Source organism: Erithacus rubecula, assembly GCF_903797595.1.
Source record: "Erithacus rubecula genome assembly, chromosome: 3".
NCBI lineage: Eukaryota > Metazoa > Chordata > Aves > Passeriformes > Muscicapidae > Erithacus > Erithacus rubecula.
In genome coordinates this window covers 90,058,896-90,080,519 of record NC_136689.1, presented here as the reverse complement: position 1 = coordinate 90,080,519, position 21,624 = coordinate 90,058,896, and the positions used below count along the sequence as shown (strand labels likewise).

Below are 21,624 nucleotides of genomic sequence, written 5' to 3'. Positions count from 1 at the left end.
CCGGATGGGGCTGCCCAACGCCGTTCGGGTGTGGGGGGGGGGGACGGGGACGAGCGACGGACAGGGTGTGAGGCAAAGGGGAGGGAGGGAACATCGCCCCCCGAGCCCCCGCTTGAGGTGGTATCTACCCCGGGCAGCTCCCTTCCCTCCCAGCCGACGGAAGCCTGATCCCCGAATTCCGTCACTTTACGGGAATACTTAAACTTGTTCCAGCCTTAGGCGTGGTGACGTTATAGGTAAACAAGTCTTGTAGTGGCGTATTTTGTGTAATTTGGTCCGTCGGGGTTTGTATTCAGCCCGTCCCACGTATGCGAAGTACAACTGTAAATAAAACAACAATTAAAGTGTTCAAAGCTGACATGGCGAGGGGCTTGTCTGCAGCACTGATCTGGCCACAGCAGGCAGTGTGACAGTCCGTGTTGCTCCGTGGCGGTCGCAGCACTTCAGAGGAGGCCGGCTAGTTTTATAAATAAGTGATTGCTGTTCCAGAGACACAAGCTAATCCTTGGAGAGAAGTGAGCGGTTTCATTTCTGCACTACAAGGACAGGCTGATGCCGTCCTTCCCTCCCCGTTTCCTGGAAGGAAGGAGGATGGCATGGAAGCGAAGCGAGGACGCAGCCTGCTGTTGGGCGCTCTCCCTGTGGGAAGGCCCAGGGCCCAGGAGGAATAAGAGCAATCGCCATCCCAGTGCTTTGGCTGGCCCTGAAGTTTCCGTGTGTGCCAGGGAAACCTGGCCGCCCGACATGCCCGGACGCGGGTGCTCCCGAGCCGCGGCAGCGCGGGTTGGTGCCGGGAGCCCCGGGCCGGTGTGTGCTGTTTGTGGCTGGTGCCACAGCAAGGCGCGGGCTGCCAGCGGGGTGAATGCCTCTCCCTCCTTTCCCTGGAAGCTGGCGCCTGTGACTCACCGAACAGCAGCGAGACTACAGAGGCGCCACGCAGGAGACAAGTGCGGGCACCTCTCTCTCACTCGATCCTGTTTCAAAGCCCATGCAGCACGGCAATCCCCAGTAACTCTACATTTGTTCCCCCAGTCTCTTACTTGATCCCTATCGATTTCCCTTGTTGTCTCCTGACCCTCAAATTTTTCTTTACATACTTTCCCTCGGACATCTCTCCCCTGCCTGTCTTGTAGGCAGGAGCAGCGTTCAGCTCCAGGAGCGCATTATCTCCCCGGGTGCTGGTCAGACCCTCCGGTGCGAACAGTCCTCTTGCCTTCCCTGACACGGGCACTGCCCAGAACGTTCCTCTGATGTTTGAACAATAACAGAGCAGAAACAGGTAATTTTTACCAACTTAGAGATTGCTGTTCAGTCGTAAAGGACAATGCCGGTTGAAAATAATAACTCTTTATTTGGTGGTAAAAAGCAAGGCAGGTAAATAGGAGGATTGCATTATCTCTGCACTTCTGTGGTTATTTCCGACTGACAAGAGTTTTTTGACTATAACATCAGTCTGTCCTCAAGGAGACAGTCTCTCTTTCATCCAGTTCGGTCCAGTTTTGTTTTCCACGCTGCCCTGTGTGACATTTTGTGCCGCAGTGTTGCTATTTTAAGCCATGACTCACGCCCTGCCTGTGACCCTCCTTGCGGCCGCAGCCGGAGCTCGGCACCGCCCGGCGCGGGGATTGCCCCGCACCGAGGAGCTGGAGCCTCGCCCACCTGCCCAGGGGAATGAGGGCGTTTTCTTCCAGCTTCCAGGGCTCCAGCTGCCCTTCTGAGTTAGGGATGCAGTCACTAACTGCAGCTCCCCGCCCCAGGCTGAGGAACGCATCCAAAAGAATTTTGTCAAATGTGGTGCTGGTGTAAAAGCGCTTTTTCTTCTGGAGGGCTGTATAGTAGAGCTATGAGGAGAGGAATACATATACTTAGATTAAATATACATATACATATATACGTATGTGAGTGTCTCTGGATGTAAAGGAAAAGGGAGATCAAGTACAAAGTGTTATGTGTTAAGCAGCCACCACCTGTCTTCTGCAAACTCAGGCTGCTCAAATCCTTTCAGAAAGGGATAAGGAGCTGGAATCACTCCAGGTTCCTTCTGTAAAGACTGCTGCTCCTCCTTATCTATATAACTTCCTTTCTTTAGCAAGCTCAAAGACGATAATTTTTTCCTTTTGGCTCATTATCTAGTAAAGGTACCCTGACAACATTTACACAAATTAATAAATTAACCAACCCAAGTATGTTTATTATAAATTTACATGCAGAAATACTTGCACTATTAAATTAATGAGTTATGTCTGAGTCTTGTCCTACTTTTATATAGTTGTGCTTCTTTTCCTCCATCATGCACAATGATGAAGATCGTAGGGTAGGAAAATATCATCATCTTAGTTGAAACACTTGATAAAAAGTAACATCTCTTAATGGAGAGTTAAGACTTAGCAAAATAAATGTTTCTATGCTATTGTTCCATAATTCTATGGACTACATAATTCTAATTGACTACATACTTGCATGTTTTTGTTAAGCCTCATACTGGTTATGCAATGTTGCATCATTTATAAGAGAAGCTTGTGGCCCTGGAAGCTGGGTGTGTATTTTGCAATTATAACACTTGATCCAATGACAGACTGCTTCTCTTCAAACCTGTTGTAAAATAATGAGGTTTATCACTGAGAAGAGAGGAATGTGCACGTTATACAAAACAAATCTGGCAAGTAGATTGTGGCATTATATGCAGTAATAGTTCTCTCTTTTTTAGGCTTAAATCCCATTAACACAGCAAAAATCGTCTTTCTTGTGCATGTTAAATCCAGGCTGAGCAAAACAGCCAGCAGAGTGGGTCAGCTTCTGCTTGGTTAGCACTGCACAGACAAATCAGCTGGTGTCCTTGAGGCATTCCCCCAGAGTGAGGAGGACTCAGCAGCATGGGCAATGGCCCATGTGAAGGTAAGAAGGACCTTGTGGAAAAATTATATTCCTTGGGAGAGAAAGTGAGTCATTAAATTTTGAGAAGCACTGAAAGTTTAAAATATCTGGTTGCTAACTATCCTTCTCTAAAGAACTGGTATTTTCTAGTCACCATGTTATCATATCCTCACTGTTTTCAGTGAAATCAAGCACTCGTTTGCATAATAACTTGTGCTTTTTCTGTAAATTAAAAACAATTGATAACTTTACAGATATACCTTGACATTTTGGATTTCTCTTTTCTTAAAATTTCTGTGATTTCAGAGTGTAATTCCTGTTTTCAGAATTACATGTTTACTCATAAGCACGTGGGCAAGATTGTACTCTTAACACCTCTCCTCTTAATTTCCAGCTTAATGATTAGTTACTTAAAAATTAATAATTTTATGTTAATAATTAGTTTTAATAGATTGCTGTAAATTGTTAAGCATGCTATGGACAAATTTAGGAAGAGATTAGATAGATTCTGTTATCTTTCTTCTATATGTTCCACAGTACATACAGTACATACTGTACTGCATTTTAGAAGTAGAATCAGCCCTGAAGCTACTTGCTTCAAAAACAGAACTATGATTAATTCAGTGCCAAATATTTATGCATCAGACAAAAATAAATTTGTATTCTTTGTAAATTCAAACAAGACAAATTAGGTGGTAATTAAAACTCTTTCATATACTTCAGAACATACTGATTCATTCTTTTCTGCCTTCAGAGAAAACATTAATTTCTGAGGCATAACAGGAATGCTTTTGTGCAAAGAAATGTCAGTGTTTAATGTGTACAACATTCCTTATATCATGTTCTGGACCCAGTTAGAGTCACAGAATCAAAGAATGACTTGGGTTGTCCATCCCTGTCTACCTCTTGTTGTGATGGACAGCAGTGGACAGAAGAAAATTAACTCCACCTCTGCCAAAATGAGCTCACTACTGCACAGCTGTTGCTACAATATTAAGCTTCATTTGGCACTTCCTTTTGTCCTACCTTATAGTTTCAGGGGGCTGTGGTCATAAACTGGGACATAAGTTCTTGGGCATGTGAGGTATTGATCCTAAATAATGTAGGGTTTGTGTTTGAACAGCAGATGATTGCATGAATAAGGGTAAAATTAAAAAAAAAAAAACAAAACTTGTTTTATTTGTTCAGTCTGTAAATAATATTCTAAATACTTACAGTCAACAGTAGCTTTAGCATTTTATTAATTTGTAGCCTTTATGGAGCATGTTTAATTTTTAAATCTTTGAGCACTTTTATAAATTTTTTGAAGCTGTGGTTTAGGACTTAACAGTATCTTAAGGGATGTCTAGTGGCTCACACAAGTACTTAACTAGGGAAAAAATATCCAGGTGAGGTATAGATTTTTCTTTTAACTTTTCACCTCTCAGGCACTCAGGATCATGGTTCACAGGACAATCTTTTGTTCTAATACATGAAATTTGTGTACTCTCTGTAGAGATCTAATTATTGACAGTGGCCATTATCTAAACTCAGCTGGCTTTATGAATTATAACTGGATTGTGCCGTGCACATAATCCACGAGTTTCATTAGCATGCAGCCTTCCATGCTGATTAACCCAGGGAAAAGAAGACGAACCGTGAATTTCTCGTCGGTGACACACGAAGCACTACAGAAAAACAGAGGCAGAGGGAGGGAAACAGTGATGCCACGCTGCCACCTACTGTCACCCGGCGGACTGCAGGTGACATCCCTGAAATAAATATTGGGCAGGAGGGCCGAGAGAACATCAGCGAGAAACCTGGAGAGCCACAGCTCTTGATCCAGAGATTCCAAACACCCTCTCCCAGGGTGTTCCTCTGCATCCCAAACACTTACAGTCGTTGCTTACAGTAAATGCTAACAAACAGGAGTTCATTTATTATCTTTATGTAAAAACATAGGACACAAAATTTTTAAAAATCACAATGTGGTTTGCCTGTGCTTAATGCGGCAGGTAGAAATAAAGAGCTCTTAAGCAGCCCAGAGCTAGATCATTATCTGCAGAGTACAAAAAGGGCATTGACAAAAGGCACGGTGTGACTGTCAAGTACAAATACATCTCTGCCAGTAATCTTCGCATGCCAGCACTTGATTCAGATAGCCAAGTCCAGACTCTCCCACTGCAATGCTTAGGACGTTTTCACCCACTGGCATGTAAGCAATACAGGACCCCCAAGCTGCTGGAGACCCTCCTATTCCCATGTTCCCAGGCACATGAAGTCCTCCAAGGAGCTTTTTTCAAAGTTATAATTTCTGTAAAAACTGGTAACATTTATCAACAGCAACGGAGTACAAAAGGTCTATAAAGTACATATTCTCTGCTGCCATGAACAATCTAACAAATTGGCTGAGCTTTGTGGGAAACCTCTGCATGTTTGCTTAGGGTCACCTGAAGTGCAAATAGTCATAAGTATTCATGAGAGAGGGTTTTATTTTTTATGAAACAAACAAGCTGAAATGCATTATATTGCACTCATTCTGAAGAAAAGTGTATTCTTCTAGTATTGGGTTGACAGATTTTTTGCATGTAAAAACTCTCTAATGCCTATTTAAATTAAAACTTTGGCTACAGAAAGGGGAAATATTACAGTAAAGTAGGCTGTAAGCTTTTTTTTTTTTTTTTTTTTTTTTGAGATTTTTTTATATAATATACTGCTTTTCCACAACTGAGGCTATGAATAAGCTTCTGATAATAAACTCTCAGTGATCTTTCTGAGATAGGGTTCTTTAGAAACCTTTCAAACTCAAGAGACTGAGCTTTGGGACATGGTGGTTCATAAGAAGACACATTCTTCAGCTGGATAAATTGAAGGAATGGCAGCTTTGTAATAAACCTCCAGATTGTATGCCTCCAGCAAGGAACAAATTAAAAGGAAAAACAAACAGGACTATCACATCAGACTCATCTCCTATTACCTTGGACCTTTCCAATTACCAACATCTCCAAAAGCAATTATTCCACTTCTGAACTGTAAATCCACCTGAAAACTTTTTATTAATTAAACCTGCATTTCAAAAAGGTGATGTCTGTGAAAGTTTCACTTGAAAATATAATATTTATAAGGTGTACCATTTGTGTATTGCAGTCATAAAATGCACAAAGTGCCTCTTAGTATGATTTATGATAGAAATTGGTGCATGCCTCTAATTTAAATGCTTAGTATAGTTTTTAAATTTCTGTAGAAGAAAGCATAAAGTATAAAAATAGGAATGTTTTTATATTGTGCTTATATAGGCACTACTTGTATTGAGATTTTTCTGAAAGGACATTCAGTGCTGGAATTGTGTGCATATACAATCAGTTAAGCATATCTGCCAGTGTTTTGAAACCTGGAAATTTCACATTTTCTTCAAAATCAATAAGAATCAAACTAACTTAAGAGCATGAACATCTTTTTTTTTTAGTACTGTAACAGAACAATGTTAATTTAGATGATGTTTCTGCATGTGTTATTTTTATTTCCTATATAGAAGACAAAGCTTAGTGAGGTGATAGCTTGCTTGTGACACTATGTTATTCAAGACAACAAGAAGGGACCTGACTGAAAAACTGCAGAAGGGCATTATGGAATTGAGTAATGGGAAAATACAGCAATGAAATTCAATGCACAAGAAAAACAAAATCTTAATTTCACACACTGAATGACAAACTTTGAACTGAGCATCTCTCAAGAATAAGATCTCAGAGTTACGGCAGATGTTTGCACAGGAATGCCAGCCCAGTGTTGAGCAGTGGATATGGAATGCCATACAGTTCACAAAAGAGCAGGAAGCTGGGAAAGCTTTCGTGTCAGGGATGGCTCAGTGGGGCTGGGAGAGAGAGCTGGAGAGCAACCTGTGTTACAGTGGCCGAGATAAGGGCAGGGTGTTTGTTGTCCCCTCCAGTACAAGGACTGGGGACATCAAGTGACAATATTGGAATCAGGTTCAAAAGGAAAAAAAAAAAAAAGGGATCATGTTCTTCAAACCAAAGGTTATTTGAGCTCTAGAGGTATTCGCCAAAGGATATTGTGGACAATGAAAATTTAAATGGGTCAATGAGTGACTGAACAAGTTTATGCAAGAGACATCAGCTTTATTTCCCTATCCTTGTTTAAAGATTTCCTAATGCATCTTTTTCTTATGTTCTGCTTTTCTTGCTTTCATTGGACCATGTCCTTCTACCTAAAACATTCTCCTAAGTGCCATAGAATTTATTTCCAAACAGGAGACTGACAGAATGGCAGGCTAAATAAATACTTCTCTCTGTAATTACCCTGATTTCTAATAGCTCCATCATATTGCCTGGGAAAAATGTTGATAGCTGTTCTGTGAGACCTTGATTGCAAGGAATGTGTCCTTAACCCGACAAAATGTGTATTCACAAGTCAGCAGAAGATACTGTTAGTATAAATAAAAGACAAATGTGCAAATATTTACAAGAAAATAATTGTCAAGTGGCTTCTAACAAATTTAACAGCACGCCTTAGGCATAATTAATAAGACCTTTAGTCTATAACACGCATAAAATTAATGTTGTTTAGCAGATATTCTGTCTTAACACTGCTAATTTTTTTCCCCGGTTTTGCAGGTTGCACCGTTTTTAGATAGGAGTGATGAGAATAAGCGGAAACGTGATTAAATCTGATTTGGCACGACTCCTTTGCAACTAAAACAAAATCCAAAAACCAGACGCAACCAAACGGCGAGAGGCACCGCGCAGCAGCGCGCGCCCCCTCAGCAGCGGCCTCGGCTGATTGGCTCAGAGCGGCCCCGGGTCACGTGACCGCCAGCGCGCTCCTTATAGCCGCGCGCCGAGGGCGAGAGCGCGGCTGGGTGTGCGAGCGCGCGCTGCGGGGTGCGTGCGGGAGCGGGGCCGGCGGTGAGCGGGGCCGGCGGGGTTGGGCGGGCGGCAGGGAGGGCGCTGCTCTCCGTCTCGGCTGGGATCGCTCTCCGTCTCGGGGCCGGGCCGCAAGCTGCCATGGCCGGGTTTGGTGTTGGCGGGCTCCTGCCTCGCCATTGCCCATTGGCCGCGGCGGCGCGCGGGGAGGGAGGGGCCCGCGGGCCCGGCCGGCGGGAGCGGGGCCGGGGCCCGGGCATGGTGATGGTGTGGGCGGGTGTCGGGCTCCCCCCGGCCCGAGCGGGTGTCCATCGCCCCGGTCCGGCGGTGGGCGCTGTGGCCGCACGGGCCTTGCCTTCCCGCCGCTCGTTGTCGGTGCAGCCTCAGCAGGGGCTCTGGAGGAGCCCGCGGGCCACGCCGTGCATGGCTGAATACTCGGGACTGCCACAGAATAATCCGAAATTGTAGTCTTCTCTAACTGGTGTTTCCCGAACTTCAGCCAGTAGACGGATGCTGTATTAATTTTACTGTTTTTCTGTCGCAGTTGGTCTTATGAATTCCAAAATGAAACAGAAGCTGGACGCAGAAAAGACCTCGGGATCTTTGCAGGTATAGGCTTTAAAGCCTCGAAGCTAGTGCCTCTGTCTGCCACAAGCTTCTCTGTCCACTGAAGGAATATAAAGGGATCTGTTGCAATGTGCTTCCACCTGGCTTATGTCCATTTGGCTTGAGTAACCTCCTGGCAGAGTGTGGCTTGGGAACATGCTGTCCTGCTTGGGCTTGTGACTGCTTTTTTTCCTATTGCTCAGCAGGTCCTTTTTACTTTGACACTGAGCTTATTGTCTCTCCATTTAATTTTTCAGGGTTGGTTTGATTTGTTTGTCCTGACTATGTGCCTTTGCTTGCTGAATCTGTCTGGCTTATGCTTAGGGGTTGTGGAGTAGGTTTTGTAGGCTGTCCTTTATGAGTGGGAAACTTTTGAATAGCTGTATCTGTTTTGTGTTGAACAAGTTTGAACTGAAGTATTCGAGCAGACAGTTCACTTTCTAAAGTCACCCTCATAAATCATAGTTGCCTTGGGATTGGTGGAGATACTGAAACAAGTTAGATTTTTAAGAGCTAAGTGATTGGGTACAAACCTTAGTGACTTTTCCTGGTAAACCTTTTAATGTAGGCCCTAATCAGAATGGTACAAAACTGTATATAACAGAGAGTAGTAGCTCTTGTATGATGAGGCACAGTGTTTGGAATGAAAACTTCAGGTATTAATGAAAATTGCCAATTGATAGGTCTGATTTATGGCAATTTTGTCCCATAGTGTGTCTAGGGTATAAATTGCTCTGAGTGGCTTTTTTGCACTTTCATGGGTTGACTTGAGTATTGGCCAGTAATTTTTTGGCAGAGTAGACTTAACTCTAATCCTAAGTAGCAGCAAGCAGTGTCTGTCACACGGTGTGATTCTTGTTCCCACAGCACTTAATGTTTGTCCTCTAGTGGAACAGTAGGATAATTGGTGGCAGAAACTACCGTGGGAAAGGCGAGCTCTTGTCCTATGAAGCACGGTGTGAATCGGTAACTTTCTCACGCTGCCGTGGCATTGTATCCTGGCTGTTCTTGCTTGGTTGTCTGCCATTGTTTGCTATCCCGTGGTGGCAGTGTAACCAGCCCAATCAGAAGGCTTTGATGCAGGAGAGAGGTATTTATGCATGATAGGAAAGGTGGCAAACAGTCTGGTTAGACAAAACAATAGCCAGTCTGGATCGAAGTGAGGAAGCTTTTGATCCACTTTAATGGATAATCAAAGCAACACCTCTATTTAAATGAGCACTGCTTGATGGTGTGTTCACAGGTTACAAAAACAGCAGCTGTCTGAAGTGATGTGCCTTTACCACCTAACCTTGCAACTGAAATCACTTCTGTCCCTTTCCCCGAGGGTCTGACACTTCTTAAACTTAAACTCAAGTTTGAGAGTCCTAGCTAAAGTCACTGGCCTTGAAATGTAATCAGTGTTTCTGCTCAAGTTACTTTATGAAAAGTAAATGTTTTCTAAGAGGCAGCTTCATGTGATTAAGATTTGTCTCAGCTACAAATAATTAGATCCCCTTCCTTACAAAAGCCTTAATATAGTATGCAGTGTGCCTTTTTTTTTTTTTTTTTTTTTTTTTTTTTTTTTGAAAAGATGAATTGTGTCACCTTAATGGAAGCATGAGGGATTCCTGCCTTTCAGTTTATGTAACGAACGTGTCTACTGTCTGAACCATATTTGTCTTTTCAGAAGTACCTCACAGCTACCACATGCAGTGCTGCCCCAAGACAGACTCTTAAAATGATTCAGCCTTCAGCAGCAGGTAGCCTGGTTGGCAGACGTAATGAGGTATGAACTAAAACATAATCTGTAGATATGGAATTATTTCTAGTCATAGTGAAATGCTTTTGAGCTTTTAACTGAAAACTAATGTATTTGAAAAAACTAATGTGCTAACTAGTGTGACAACTTAAACTTACTATTGCTCTGGTAATAATACTGAAACCTAGCAATTTCTGAGTTATTTGGGTATTAAGATTTCTGACCTAGAACTATAATGTGAAGAAAGGACTTAAAGGCTTACTTGCAGTCATTAGTGTGCAGGCTTAGAAGTTTATATTTCTGTGAAGGCTGAGGTGTTGCTGTAAACTGAAACCTGCCCATGTTCTATGCAGAAGAAATCCTCAGTCAGGAGGAAACTCTGGAATAACAAGTTTGCCTCAAAGGCTTCTAAAGCTGAGGTGTCTGTGGACAAGGAGCAAGAGAATGAGAATGATGTCATTCAAGCTGAAGACCTCATGAAAGGTATGGGGTAGTTCCTGAAATGTTTTCTTGCACTTTAAATGCTATGCTGCTGTTGGAGTACTACTTGAAACATATTTTCTTTGTCCTTTAGGTAAAGGCTTTGTGGGGTTTTCATTATGTCTAGCAGTAGTTGATGATACTTATCCTTTATATTAAATAAAATAAAGTATCTAGTATTTAAGAATGAGTTCATGATAACTAGAAGCTGAGAAGCATTGTGTGCAGCAGGGTTAAGGAGTCTTGTGTTTTATTTTGGCTGGGCCATAAGTTTCACAGTGACTAATAATTAAGTTGAAATGAAAGCCTTTTCTGAATACTTGTATACAAATTAGATGTCTTTAGGTGCTCTTAAGAAGATCTTAGTTTTACCACAGACTTACCATAGCCTCTAACTTCAGGAAGTCCTTCATCTCAGTATTGGAAAGAAGTGGCTGAAGAAAGGAGGAAAGCTTTGTATGAAGTGCTTCAAGAAAATGAAAAGGTAGCTACTCAAGGATAACTAACTGCTTCACCACTGGCTGTTATCTTCTTCTAACATGTTGTTATTTGAACTCAGCTGCACAAAGAAATTGAGCAGAAGGATGGTGAAATTGCCCGCCTAAAAGAAGAAAATGAAGAGCTCCTGTCCCTTGCTGAGCATGTGCATTATATGACCAGTGTGATTGAGGTACTTAAAGCAATTTTCACTTAAAGTTGTAGAACAAAAAAGTGAGAACCAGCCAAGGTATTTAAAATGAATCATGACTTTTGTTATATGTGCTCACATGGCTTGTCATTTTAAATTGATCTGACCTGTTTCCTGCTGTGTTGCTCTAGTTCTAGAGTCATACAGCTCCTTCTAGAGGCTAGATTTTTCCCATCTTAGAACCCATAGGAGTGTGGAGAGTAGTAAGATTAATGTTTTCTGAAGGAGGGCTTCATCCTACTCTTAACAGAACAGGATTTGCATGTTGGAGATTGTGATGAGGGAAGGAAGAGTTGGTTTTTCAGTTTTTTGGGGATGACTTAAATTTATGTGCTTAATAGGCTGGTACTGGCTGTGTCCTTTCAGAAACTAAACTTGAAACAGTCACAAAGTAGAGTGGTGAGAGGGAGCACTGTGCACTTTAAAGTCAAGGCAGTGCCAGTTTCACAACCCCAAAAGGGCTGTACCCAAAGTCCCTAAGGTTCATAAACTTGTAAGTTTCCTAACAGCTCCCTCTGAGAATTCCTTGGGGCAAGTAGTTGTGTCACTAATTCCATGACTCCTTTAGCAGGAGTGGATTGTTTGTGAGAGCCTCTGAAGCTGTAATAAACACAGATAGCTGTGGAACCTTGGTTCTGGCTTTCAGGTTGTTTTTGCAGAGATTAAGCTGTCATGAATCTGGGATATGAAGTTGGGTGCCTTGCAAATACTTTGATTCTGTGATGACTAGAGTGGGAGGTGGAAACCAAGTGAAATATTGCAAGTAACTTGTTTAATTAAGAATTAAACTTCATCAAGTTAATTTTCAGTTAGTGCAGTTTAGATCAGCCTTGAAAGACTACTGTTGTGCTACACTTGAATTTTTTTGGTATTCAGGGAGTACTGCTTGTTAGTGATAAACCCATGGGCAGAAATTACATTACTGGAGGACTTGATCTTATGTAGTTGGAAACTTCTCTACAGTTTCTCAACAGTTATGAACACTTAGTTACAAGCTATTCCCTTCTGAGGCTTAAATGAGCATTAAGGAATGCATCAAACAACCAGAAACTTCAAAACCAGCCTCTTTACAGTCCTGCATGTCTTCCTTAAATCAGGTTAGGTGAGAAACTTCTAGGCTGATCAAGTGCTAGAGACTGCTGCATCATAAAGTTCATCTGGATTAATGTAGCTTCATTTTCTCTAACCAAAATTGTAATAAATTGGTTATACAGTATTTTTTCTAAAGTTAAACCTATATGGTACTATAGTAAATAATTAAATTGGGAACCAGTTTCCCATATTTTAGGTTGCCTGAGATAAAGCCTGTCCTACTGAAGAACCTAAGGAAAACTTAACAGTTAACAAAGCAAATATGGACTGCAAGTTAAGAGGTAGTAATTTGAGTTGAACTTGTCTTAAGATTTTTGTAACTGAGTAATGTTTTGATTATATCAACAGCCCCCAAATGAAGGTAATTTGTTTGCTTAAGTTAATATGCAGAGTCTTATTTCATTATTTCATAGGTAAGTAGAAAAAATACTAAATGCACTGTCTGTCTCTTTGTAGAGGCTAACTGGACAAGCACCTGACAATCTTGAGACACTGGAGAGTTTGGCTCTAGAGGAATCCAGACAGGAAAATGAAGAGCATGACTGTGGAGATGAGGCAGACAACCCTTCTGAAGAAGAGCCATCAAAAATATTGTCTGGCTTAAGGGAGAATAGATCAGATCTTCCTTCAGAGGAAGCAAGCCATTTGCAATTGGAATGACAAGCTTTAAATAGGCTTATGTATGTAGCTTTTAATTGCAGACTTCCTCTTGAAAGGATAAATTAAACCTCAGGTATAGAAACTCTTGTGGGAATGTTACAGATGTTGGTATTTTTAATTGGAATTATGTAGCAGTGGGAGGAGTATCTGAATACTGCATGGAAAATTTACTACAGGCTGCATGTGGTTGCTTGTATGAAGCACAAATACTGTGTATTTCAACCATTGTGTAAATATCTTTCTTATCAGTTGTCTGACACAATACATGAAAATTGATAAATAAATCTTTGCATTACCAAAACAGCCTCTTAATTGGCAGGGGAATGGCTAATCCTAGGTTTAAATCACTTATGACTACTGTAGATGGAAGCTTCCAAGTTTTTTGGGGGAATGCCTCAGCAGTTTTTAACTCTTTAGTTTTTCAGAATACTGGAGAACAAAGTTGCTTTCTTTTGGTGAATAGAGGAGAGGGAAAAGCAAAAATTGGTGTGCTGTTGGTTAGGTTTCAGAAGGTCCAGATTGGCTAATAAGAGTCAAAATTTAAAGGTCAGTTAGATTTTCAGATTTTTTTAAAATTAATTTCTTCTACCTTCTAAGAAATCATTTTGCAAGCTGTGTAATGAGAGGTTAAGTAGGAAATATTAGACAATTTCTTTTAGTAATACTTCCATTGACTTAGGAAGAGAAGGTGATGTGTTCTTAGTCCCAGTAGCAGCTATGCTGAAAACTAGGTTGAGACAAAGCAGCCTATACTTCAGAGCTATTCTGAAAGGAAACTCAGTGCTTTCAAGGTACTGCTCTGGTATTTACCAAGAGGTGAGACACCTTTTTACCAAGGTACTTAGGTTCTGAAAGGTTTGCAGGAATAGAAAGTGGTTTTTAAAACCTTGATCACCTCATCTGGCATCTGCATGGGGTATGCTGGAGCAGGAGAGTCAGTGCCTTACAGATTTTCCATTACCGAGTGAACTCTGGGCAGTTCCTCTGTACCAAGGTCCTCTAAGGAGAGAGTTAACAGTGGTGGCTGTTGCTGTATCTTGGGAGGAGCTTAAAGTTGAGTGGCTTTCAGGAAGCAGGAGTGAAGGATTCCCGTTCATGGCTCTGTCTGGCTTGTCAAAGATTGCTGCTTCAGGGTATGTGTGAATGACTCTAGAGCTATCAGATTGGCGCCTTTATATTCCTTCTGTTTTACTTCCTGTGGCTGTTAACAGATGTTTTACAACTGATTTCAGTTGTGACATCCAGGGAATGTCAGAAACTATTGTAGGTGGTAATACTCCTGGCTGCCATTTTATCTCAAGCATGCTAACTAGAAAAAGAGGCATCATTATTTCTTGAGCACTTTGTAAACACAAGATTGTATCTTCCAGTGTGTGCTCCAGAGGGGTGCTTAGACATATTCCTTTCCATCACTGTGCTGAAAATGTGATAAAGGTGTGTCCTTTATCTTGCACATCAAGAAAAAAGAAAACTGTGTGCTGGAAAAATGCTTTATAGAGCAACCTTGATTTTTCTGTTAAGGACAAGTGGATAATGCTTGTCAAGTGACTCAGGCCTCTCCTATCTCAGATTCTAAGCAACTTTCTTAACTAGTTCAACATTAGTAAATAAGGAAACACTCTATTTTGATACAATTTGTTTTTGCAGCTCAATTTAAGTGATTAATTGTTAAATCTAATTTTTTTTGGAGGTGTCTTTATTTTTAAACATCGGGCATATTGCATTTGCAGAGGCTGTAGAAGGGAGGAGAGGACTGTGGCATAATTAGCAGACCAAAAGGAGACAGCAAATGTGCAGCTTTTCCACGGTTTCACTTCCCACTCTGTGAAGTGCTGTAGTTCAGGTGCTGTTGTTGGAACAGAACTGCCAGAAAGATACAAAACTAGAATTTGTGTTCAGTATCTATATTTCTTCAGGTTGATCAAGAAGAACACATACTAGGTTTAAATGTTGAAGCTTTTTCTGGATTGATTTCTTTTAAATAAAAGATGTGAGAGTCCCTTGATATGCTGGATCATTCTGTTGAATTAGACTGTGTACAAATAAATAATGGAAGTTCTGCAAGTAGGCTGATGGGTGTATTGCAGCATTTGGCCCATGTGTAATAGAATAAATTTTTACATCTAAAAGGCACGTGCCACTTATAAACACATACTAATGTTTTAAACCAAGACTACTATGGTTTTATTAGGTGCAGTTTGTTAGCAGAGAGGATAATTTGCTGAATAAACTGAAAAAAACTGTGATGCAGGAGAAGCCCAGGTGTGAGAGCCAAACTGTGCCACAGTAATAAAACCTGTTTGCACCCTTTGTCACAGGTGCATTGAACTTGATCAGACACTGACTGTGCCTGTTGTATCATTACATTATTACATTAATGTATGGAAATAGCCTCAGCAGTTTTAGGATGCTGCAATAATTGCTGTTTAAAAATGTTCTGAAAAGATTGAGTTTATTGTTCTGAAAATTCCTGAGTGTTTTTTTTGAACATGCATGCAGCAGCACTGTGCTACATATTAAGTCTAGGAACTTTGTATTTATGTGCTAGCAGCTTGTCAAAGGTGTAGAAATTATACAGAGATTTGTTTGTGGTTAGCTTTCTTAAAACCATCTGACATTTTAAGTATATAGGGAAACCTCATTTATCTACTGAAACATATCTGTGTAGCAGCTGAAAATCAACATCACTAAAGACAACCTTTGTATCCAGCTAAATAAGAGAGAACAGTCTATCCAGCACAATAAGATTATTAGTTCTGGAACATAACTACAGAATGTGATTCATTTCAAGAAGTTAAATGCATTTGTGCTGCCAGCACGTGGCCCCTTTTCACTGCAGAGGGTACAGACACGATCTTGTCTTTCACTGAAGAGGCTCGGGCTGTGTGGAAGTGTGCATAGAGTGTCCTAGCACTTCTCCCATGAAATTGCATGGCTGAAGAGGGATCAATTTCAGCCATGCGAGTAAAGTATGGGGAGCTGGGTCACTTGCAGATGCTTCAAGAATGAGGAGCTGTGCAGGGACAAGCAAGCCATGGGGCAGCTGGCTTGCTTGTGTGAGGAAGAACTTGTAACTGGCTGACATGAAAAATTCTGTTTTTGTTAAATACCCATTGTACTTAGGACAATGTGTGGAGAAATTAATTAGATCATAATAGTTACTTGCTTGGGCAGCTGAAACTCACTTGGTTTTTGCATTGGATTGCTTATGTGAGGGCCTTGCAGCTTACACTGTGACCTCTGCATAAGTAATGAAGTTAGTCATAAGTTAATTTTTTTTAAGAATGTGTGATGCATATTCACTTTTCCTCAAGGGCCATCCCAGCTTGTTTTCAGAACTGTATTTGAGAATGTAATAAGATGTGCAAACTTTGCCAAGGCTGTGCTTTTTCTGCACTCCAATGTTCTTAAGACTGAATTGCACTGTCATCAATGTTTTTCATCGGCAGAAAATGTTTATTGTGTTACTCAATTTATCTTTCCATTCTTGTAGTAACACAAACCCATTCAGCAACTGATAATGGCATTATGAGGAACCTTAATTTGCTGCAGTTTGTTGAACTGCAGGCAGCTGCCTGTAATGAAATGTGATCAGTTGTGGGGACACATCTTACCCTTGGGGGCACTGCAGCCATTTGAAGCTGGGTGCTGTGGATCTTTGCCTCAGGACAATCCCACTGCTAAACAGGGAGCTGTACCTAAGATAGTGTCTCACAGTTGCATTAACTCTGAATTTTGCAGTCCACATTAATCTGTGTATCACAGATTGCAGGGTAGGGTGAAGCTATGGAGGATAACTTTTTGAGGTCTGATGGATACAACAGCCTTGCCAGCAGCAGTGGGAAACTGGGCAGCCTAACATGCTGCTGCTGTAGCTGCAGTAGTATAAGAGTGCTACAGGTTTCTATTTATGAAATGCTGAGACAGTGATAGCATGGCAGGGGTAGTAAAAATCACCACAGCATAAGGTAAGGATACCTTTACCAGCAGATAAACCCCCTTCCCAAGTGCACCTCTAGTGAGCTGCCCATCTCCTCCATCTGCACTGCTGCTGAGCTACCTGGCTATGGGAACTTGTTCTGAACATACTTTCCTGGGGTGGCCCTGGCCTTTAAATTTGCCCAAGTAAGCCTCCTGCAGCCCTAAGAGCTTTTGTAATTACTGCCTGCTGCTTCCTTCTTTACTAGCTGGTAGTCATGAGCCTTGTGATGCTCACCTGGTTTTTCCTACTTTGCAAAGGAGTGCATTAACAAGCCAGGAAAAGGCAGCATTGTCAGCTTTGCAAGCATAAAAATGTACAAGCTATCAGACAAATAGATGGTTTGGTTATTTTTATTTCCCTTCAGGTTTTGGAAGCTTTAAGGTCTGTCCACTTTTTCACATTTCCTCAATGACTTTATTCACAGCATAATTTGCTCCTTACTATCTGGTTCTTTTGGACTGAATGCATGATTTTTAATGGCTGTAATCATGTAGCAGATCAGCTTTAGGCTAATAAACTTCTCAAAGGGTGGCTTTAAACTACAATGAGAGGAGATACACCCTCCATTTGATGCAATACCTCTATGTGTGAGCTGCCCCCTGTTCTCTGCAGCTTTCACTCCCTGCTCCATAGGCAGCTCTACATTCCTCATGGTGTGTGCTGTAAGCCTGAACGTTTGAAAATGAAAAATTAATGGTAGGAAAGTCTTCTGTCAGAGGAGAGTCTGTCTTCACAGAAGGGAGGAGTAATCAGTGCAAGTTTGGTAACAATCCTGGAGCCTCTCAAGCATCTTTTTTGGTAGTCCCTGTGGAGCCTTTCTTGGTAAGTATTTTGAATGATACACAAAACTGGCTTGCTCTGAACTTAAACTATGAGCCTGATTTTGAAGGAACTGTTGATGGAAAGAGTGACTATACATATGGACTGATGTGCTTAGTAATTAAAAATAATTTTATTATAACTTAAATGTGATAGGAAATATGGTGAGTACAAATGCCACAAAACTAAAAGAAAAAAAATTAAAAAAAAAAAAAAAATAAGTAGATACAAAAGGACACCTTGAAAGAATTCAACTGATGGGACAGATGTAGTATAAAAACCATAACATGGCTATTTCACCTTCTGCAAAAAGAATTTATACCCCTCAGTAAACAAGTAAGCATTTTGCACTGTACAAAATGTACTTCTTTAATTAAAGGGAGAATATATATATTTATAAATATACAGATATGTACATTATTGTAACATTCACAGTAAAAAAACAAAACAAATGACCCCTGCCTGCCAAAGTGTTTGGCTCACAAGGTTTCCTTTTGATGTGAACTGTTTGCAATGTTTTCTATGTTGTCTATGCAAATTTGGATACTTCAATTGACATCTAAATAGCATTTCATGCATAATGAACACAGTACAGGAACACTCTTCTGTTAAATTCTATTCACCTCCTCTGTTAACTTAAGGCTTGTAATCAACAGTTTGAAGCACTCGCTGTCTTTCAACCTTGCAGTGCAGGGAGGGGAGGTGCATTCACTTCCCCCTCTGTTTATTACTGCCTCCGAGGTCCACTTGAGTTTGTTCTGTTCTTCATATTGAAATCACTCTATAGAAACTCTGCTCCTCTAATTAGAAGGTATGAAATCCAATCCTGCCTGCAACTTGCAGGACAAAATGGTTTCAGGGACTTGTGCAATTAGCGGTATTCACTCCTTCTCAGAATAAATAAATGCACTTTACCTTTTCATTTAGTTTTCACAAACCTACATGATTTTCAGAAACCATGATTAATGATGATTTGTTGCTGGAGGGCAAGAGAAGGGAATAAAAGACCAGTGGAGGCATTTAGAATGAGTCACCAAAGTGACACCTCCCAGGGTTTACATCTCGCTGTTCCTTGCTGTTTCTCAAGGCAAAACTTGTAGAACTTTCCCTGTATTTCATTACCAAGACACAACTGAGAAAGCTGAGCAGCGTTTCCTGCCACTGGAGTGTTGCTGGGGACACTGCATGGCAGCAGACACTTCATTTGGGATTCAAGGAAAAACTTTGCATGCCCACTCAGGTGGCCTCCTGATTGTCCTTGTTAGGTACGGTATCACACATCTCAAGCTTTCACAACAACTTCAAGGAAGTAAATATAATAGGAAAATATATGGAGATGCCAAATTCTAAAAACCTCACAGAAGTCTGTTGAGGCTGAATAACTGCAATTACGTTATTTGTTTAGAACCAGTCAAGAGAGAACTGTTCCTCAGCATCCAACTGTTCCATCATGAGCTGCAACGAGGAGCCAATAGGAACCCTTAAGCTGGATTTTAGGTTTTGCTTTTCTCTGAGAAGTCTGTAAATTGCTACATTTTGGAACACTCTCATAAAATTCTTTGAAGTCCTCCTTCTGTTTCCCACACTGAAGTGCAGCTCCATCCTACTTAAATGCCTGTTAAATATTAGCAGGTTCTTTCCCATCTAAAAAGCTGTGGCAGCTTCAGTTCCACGGCGGCCTCCAACTTTAACAAATTCCCGGGGAAATTTGTCCAGCTGTTCATATGCCAGTCTTCCATCTTCACCTAAATGCAAAATGATAAAGCATAATAATGTATTATGTCATTGCTCTAGAACAGTTCAAATACTGGGTCATCTACTGTTAGAAAGTACTGGCTGGCCAGTAACTTCCACCCCTTCTTAAAATTTATCTTGTTAGAAGCAATTTCAGAAATTATTTGGAAAAGTAAAACATGCTCTGAATTTTCAGATTTTAATTTATTTTTTTTTTTAATTTTCCCATGAAACTTGCTTGGTTATCTAAAGCCAAACAGAAGCAGATGTGGCTTTGTAGGATTAGGAAACAGTATCTGCACACTTGTCTTACTGAATGACCTATTGTGCTTGTCAAGGTCTCAGCTGCTGCTGCTGTGATGTACTTGAGGAAAATGATGTTTATCCACTTCAACCTTGGAAAATATAGTTTATCCACCTCCCACTTCCTGGCACTTTAAAGAAGTGAGTCTATCTACATCATTACTTTTATACTGCTGAAAAAGAGGAAGCAGTATGTTTGCTAAATATAATTGTGTCTTCCAAACCCTTTTTCCTTAGCTACTGCCATCTACATGCACTTTCATTGAGCCTAATGTGTTGAACTGGCCATTAGGAACCAAAAATGGTCTCTGTATGTTGTCCAGAAGAACGGCAGAACAATCAGAGTTTTCAAGTGTCCTTAGGCTAGTTGTTTTATCAACTGAGCAATAACATGTCCAACAGCAGACTGAATTCCTGCTGAAGTGGTGAATGGAAGACAGCATATTTGAAGGGTTTGCATAATTAAAATCACACAAGGACACCTCCCCTGTGGAGTAAAAATTTATGCCTAGTCGAAAGACCAGAAAAACACAATTTTTCTGTGTCACTGAAGTACTGGTGCCTGGAAGCTGTGCAGATTAATTAACAATTATTTCTGTTTCTCAACTTCTCTTTTGCTATCCTTCCTTTTACTACCTTCCCCTCCACACTAACACAATTCAATTTCTCTCTTTTTGATTCATTTTCAAAACCCATGGTTTTTAAGAATTTGTATTTCTGACTTGTTTTAAGTTACTCTGTAAAGTTTTGTTTCAATTTACAGTCTCACATTCACATAACTCAGGTGTCTTATATGCTGCTCTGCTAAAAAATAAAATTAAATACTGCTCTAAACCAGGCAACTCACCAAGGGAGAGTAGGGTTTCAGATGCCACTTTTCTGATCTCTTCATTGTCAGACTGGCAGAGCGTGACCAGCATTTTAATGCTCTCAGTAGCCTGAGAAGTGCAAAAATAACTGCATTAGCACCACACAGTACACTCTGGGGTTTTTCCACAACCTTGCATGGAAATAGTAACCATCCTCTGCACTGTCCTTCCCACTCCAAGCAGCAGGCATTGGTGGAGGCAGGAGGAATGGGGTTTCCCTGAGGGGAAGCATTTGGAGGAGGTAATTTTCTGCTGCTGGTGTGGACCCTTTCTAATTCTCCTACCCTATGCACACATACATAAATCTGGCAGACCAGCTGTGTCTGCCACTTCTGACTGTAGGATAGGTGATGGGCTGTGGACCAAGGCCATAAGATGCCAAGGTAAAGGTACAGCAGGGAAATGAACAGGAGACAGGGGTCTAGTGAATTGGTTTCCTATAAAGCATGTCAAGCCTGTGATCTACAATATTTGCAGACTTCTGCCTTGTCTCTGCTATTTTTGGGGAGAAAGCAAGGAATAATCCTGTTCTGTGATACCAAAATGTCTGGTTTTGGGGAGAGCAGCTGTCCCAGTGTCTGTGGCTCACTATTCAAAGAGAGATGAGTGAAAGGAAGGGCAGGAAGTGCCCAGTGTGACACCTGGAAGAGGCACTGAGCTGCAGAGTCAGTATTTGTATGAGCCCTGTCGATCAAGGGGCACAAGGTCTGGTCTACATGATCAGAATGAGGCTTTGCTGCCAGGGCCATTGAATCTCACCACCTTGTTTTCAGTGTGGTCACCTGTGTGTGACTCTGGGTAAGGCTGCACTGGTGCACGCTGGTGACTGCAGCTCTAATGCTTGTGAGTGCTGGGGCCACAGCAACACAGAGCTTGCTGCAACCTGAAAAAACCTCAGAGATTCAGTGGGACCTTGT

The 21,624-nt window shown here is 41.3% G+C and overlaps 2 protein-coding genes across 8 annotated transcripts in view; one reads left to right on the top strand and one right to left on the bottom strand.

Moving 5' to 3' along the window:
* Positions 1-8,192: 8,192 nt before the first annotated feature.
* GMNN (geminin DNA replication inhibitor) lies at positions 8,193-13,301 on the top strand. The gene is made up of 6 exons (XM_079300839.1): positions 8,193-8,342; positions 10,009-10,107; positions 10,434-10,563; positions 10,962-11,044; positions 11,120-11,230; positions 12,797-13,301. The coding sequence occupies exons 1-6, from the start codon at positions 8,286-8,288 to the stop codon at positions 12,998-13,000; spliced, it is 684 nt and encodes a 227-aa protein (XP_079156965.1). The 5' UTR covers positions 8,193-8,285; the 3' UTR covers positions 13,001-13,301.
* Positions 13,302-17,915: 4,614 nt separating this feature from the next.
* RIPOR2 (RHO family interacting cell polarization regulator 2) overlaps positions 17,916-21,624 on the bottom strand; it is a 67,115-nt gene continuing 63,406 nt past the window's right edge. For all 7 annotated transcript variants that reach the window (XM_079300834.1, XM_079300833.1, XM_079300832.1 and 4 more), the window contains 2 exons: positions 20,686-20,776; positions 17,916-19,546 (listed from right to left, as the gene is read on the bottom strand). In XM_079300834.1, coding sequence (XP_079156960.1) covers positions 19,446-19,546; positions 20,686-20,776 — 192 coding nt within the window. In that variant the 3' untranslated portion in view covers positions 17,916-19,445. The remainder of the gene's footprint in view (positions 19,547-20,685; positions 20,777-21,624) is intronic.

Bases quoted from the DNA above. Each gene is read 5' to 3' on its own strand.
- GMNN (XM_079300839.1), top strand. From the start codon at position 8,286: ATGAATTCCAAAATGAAACAGAAGCTGGACGCAGAAAAGACCTCGGGA. The intron at 10,564-10,961 runs GTATGGGGTAGT...CTCTAACTTCAG, and splicing joins AGCTGAAGACCTCATGAAAG to GAAGTCCTTCATCTCAGTAT. The intron at 11,045-11,119 runs GTAGCTACTCAA...ATTTGAACTCAG, and splicing joins TGCTTCAAGAAAATGAAAAG to CTGCACAAAGAAATTGAGCA.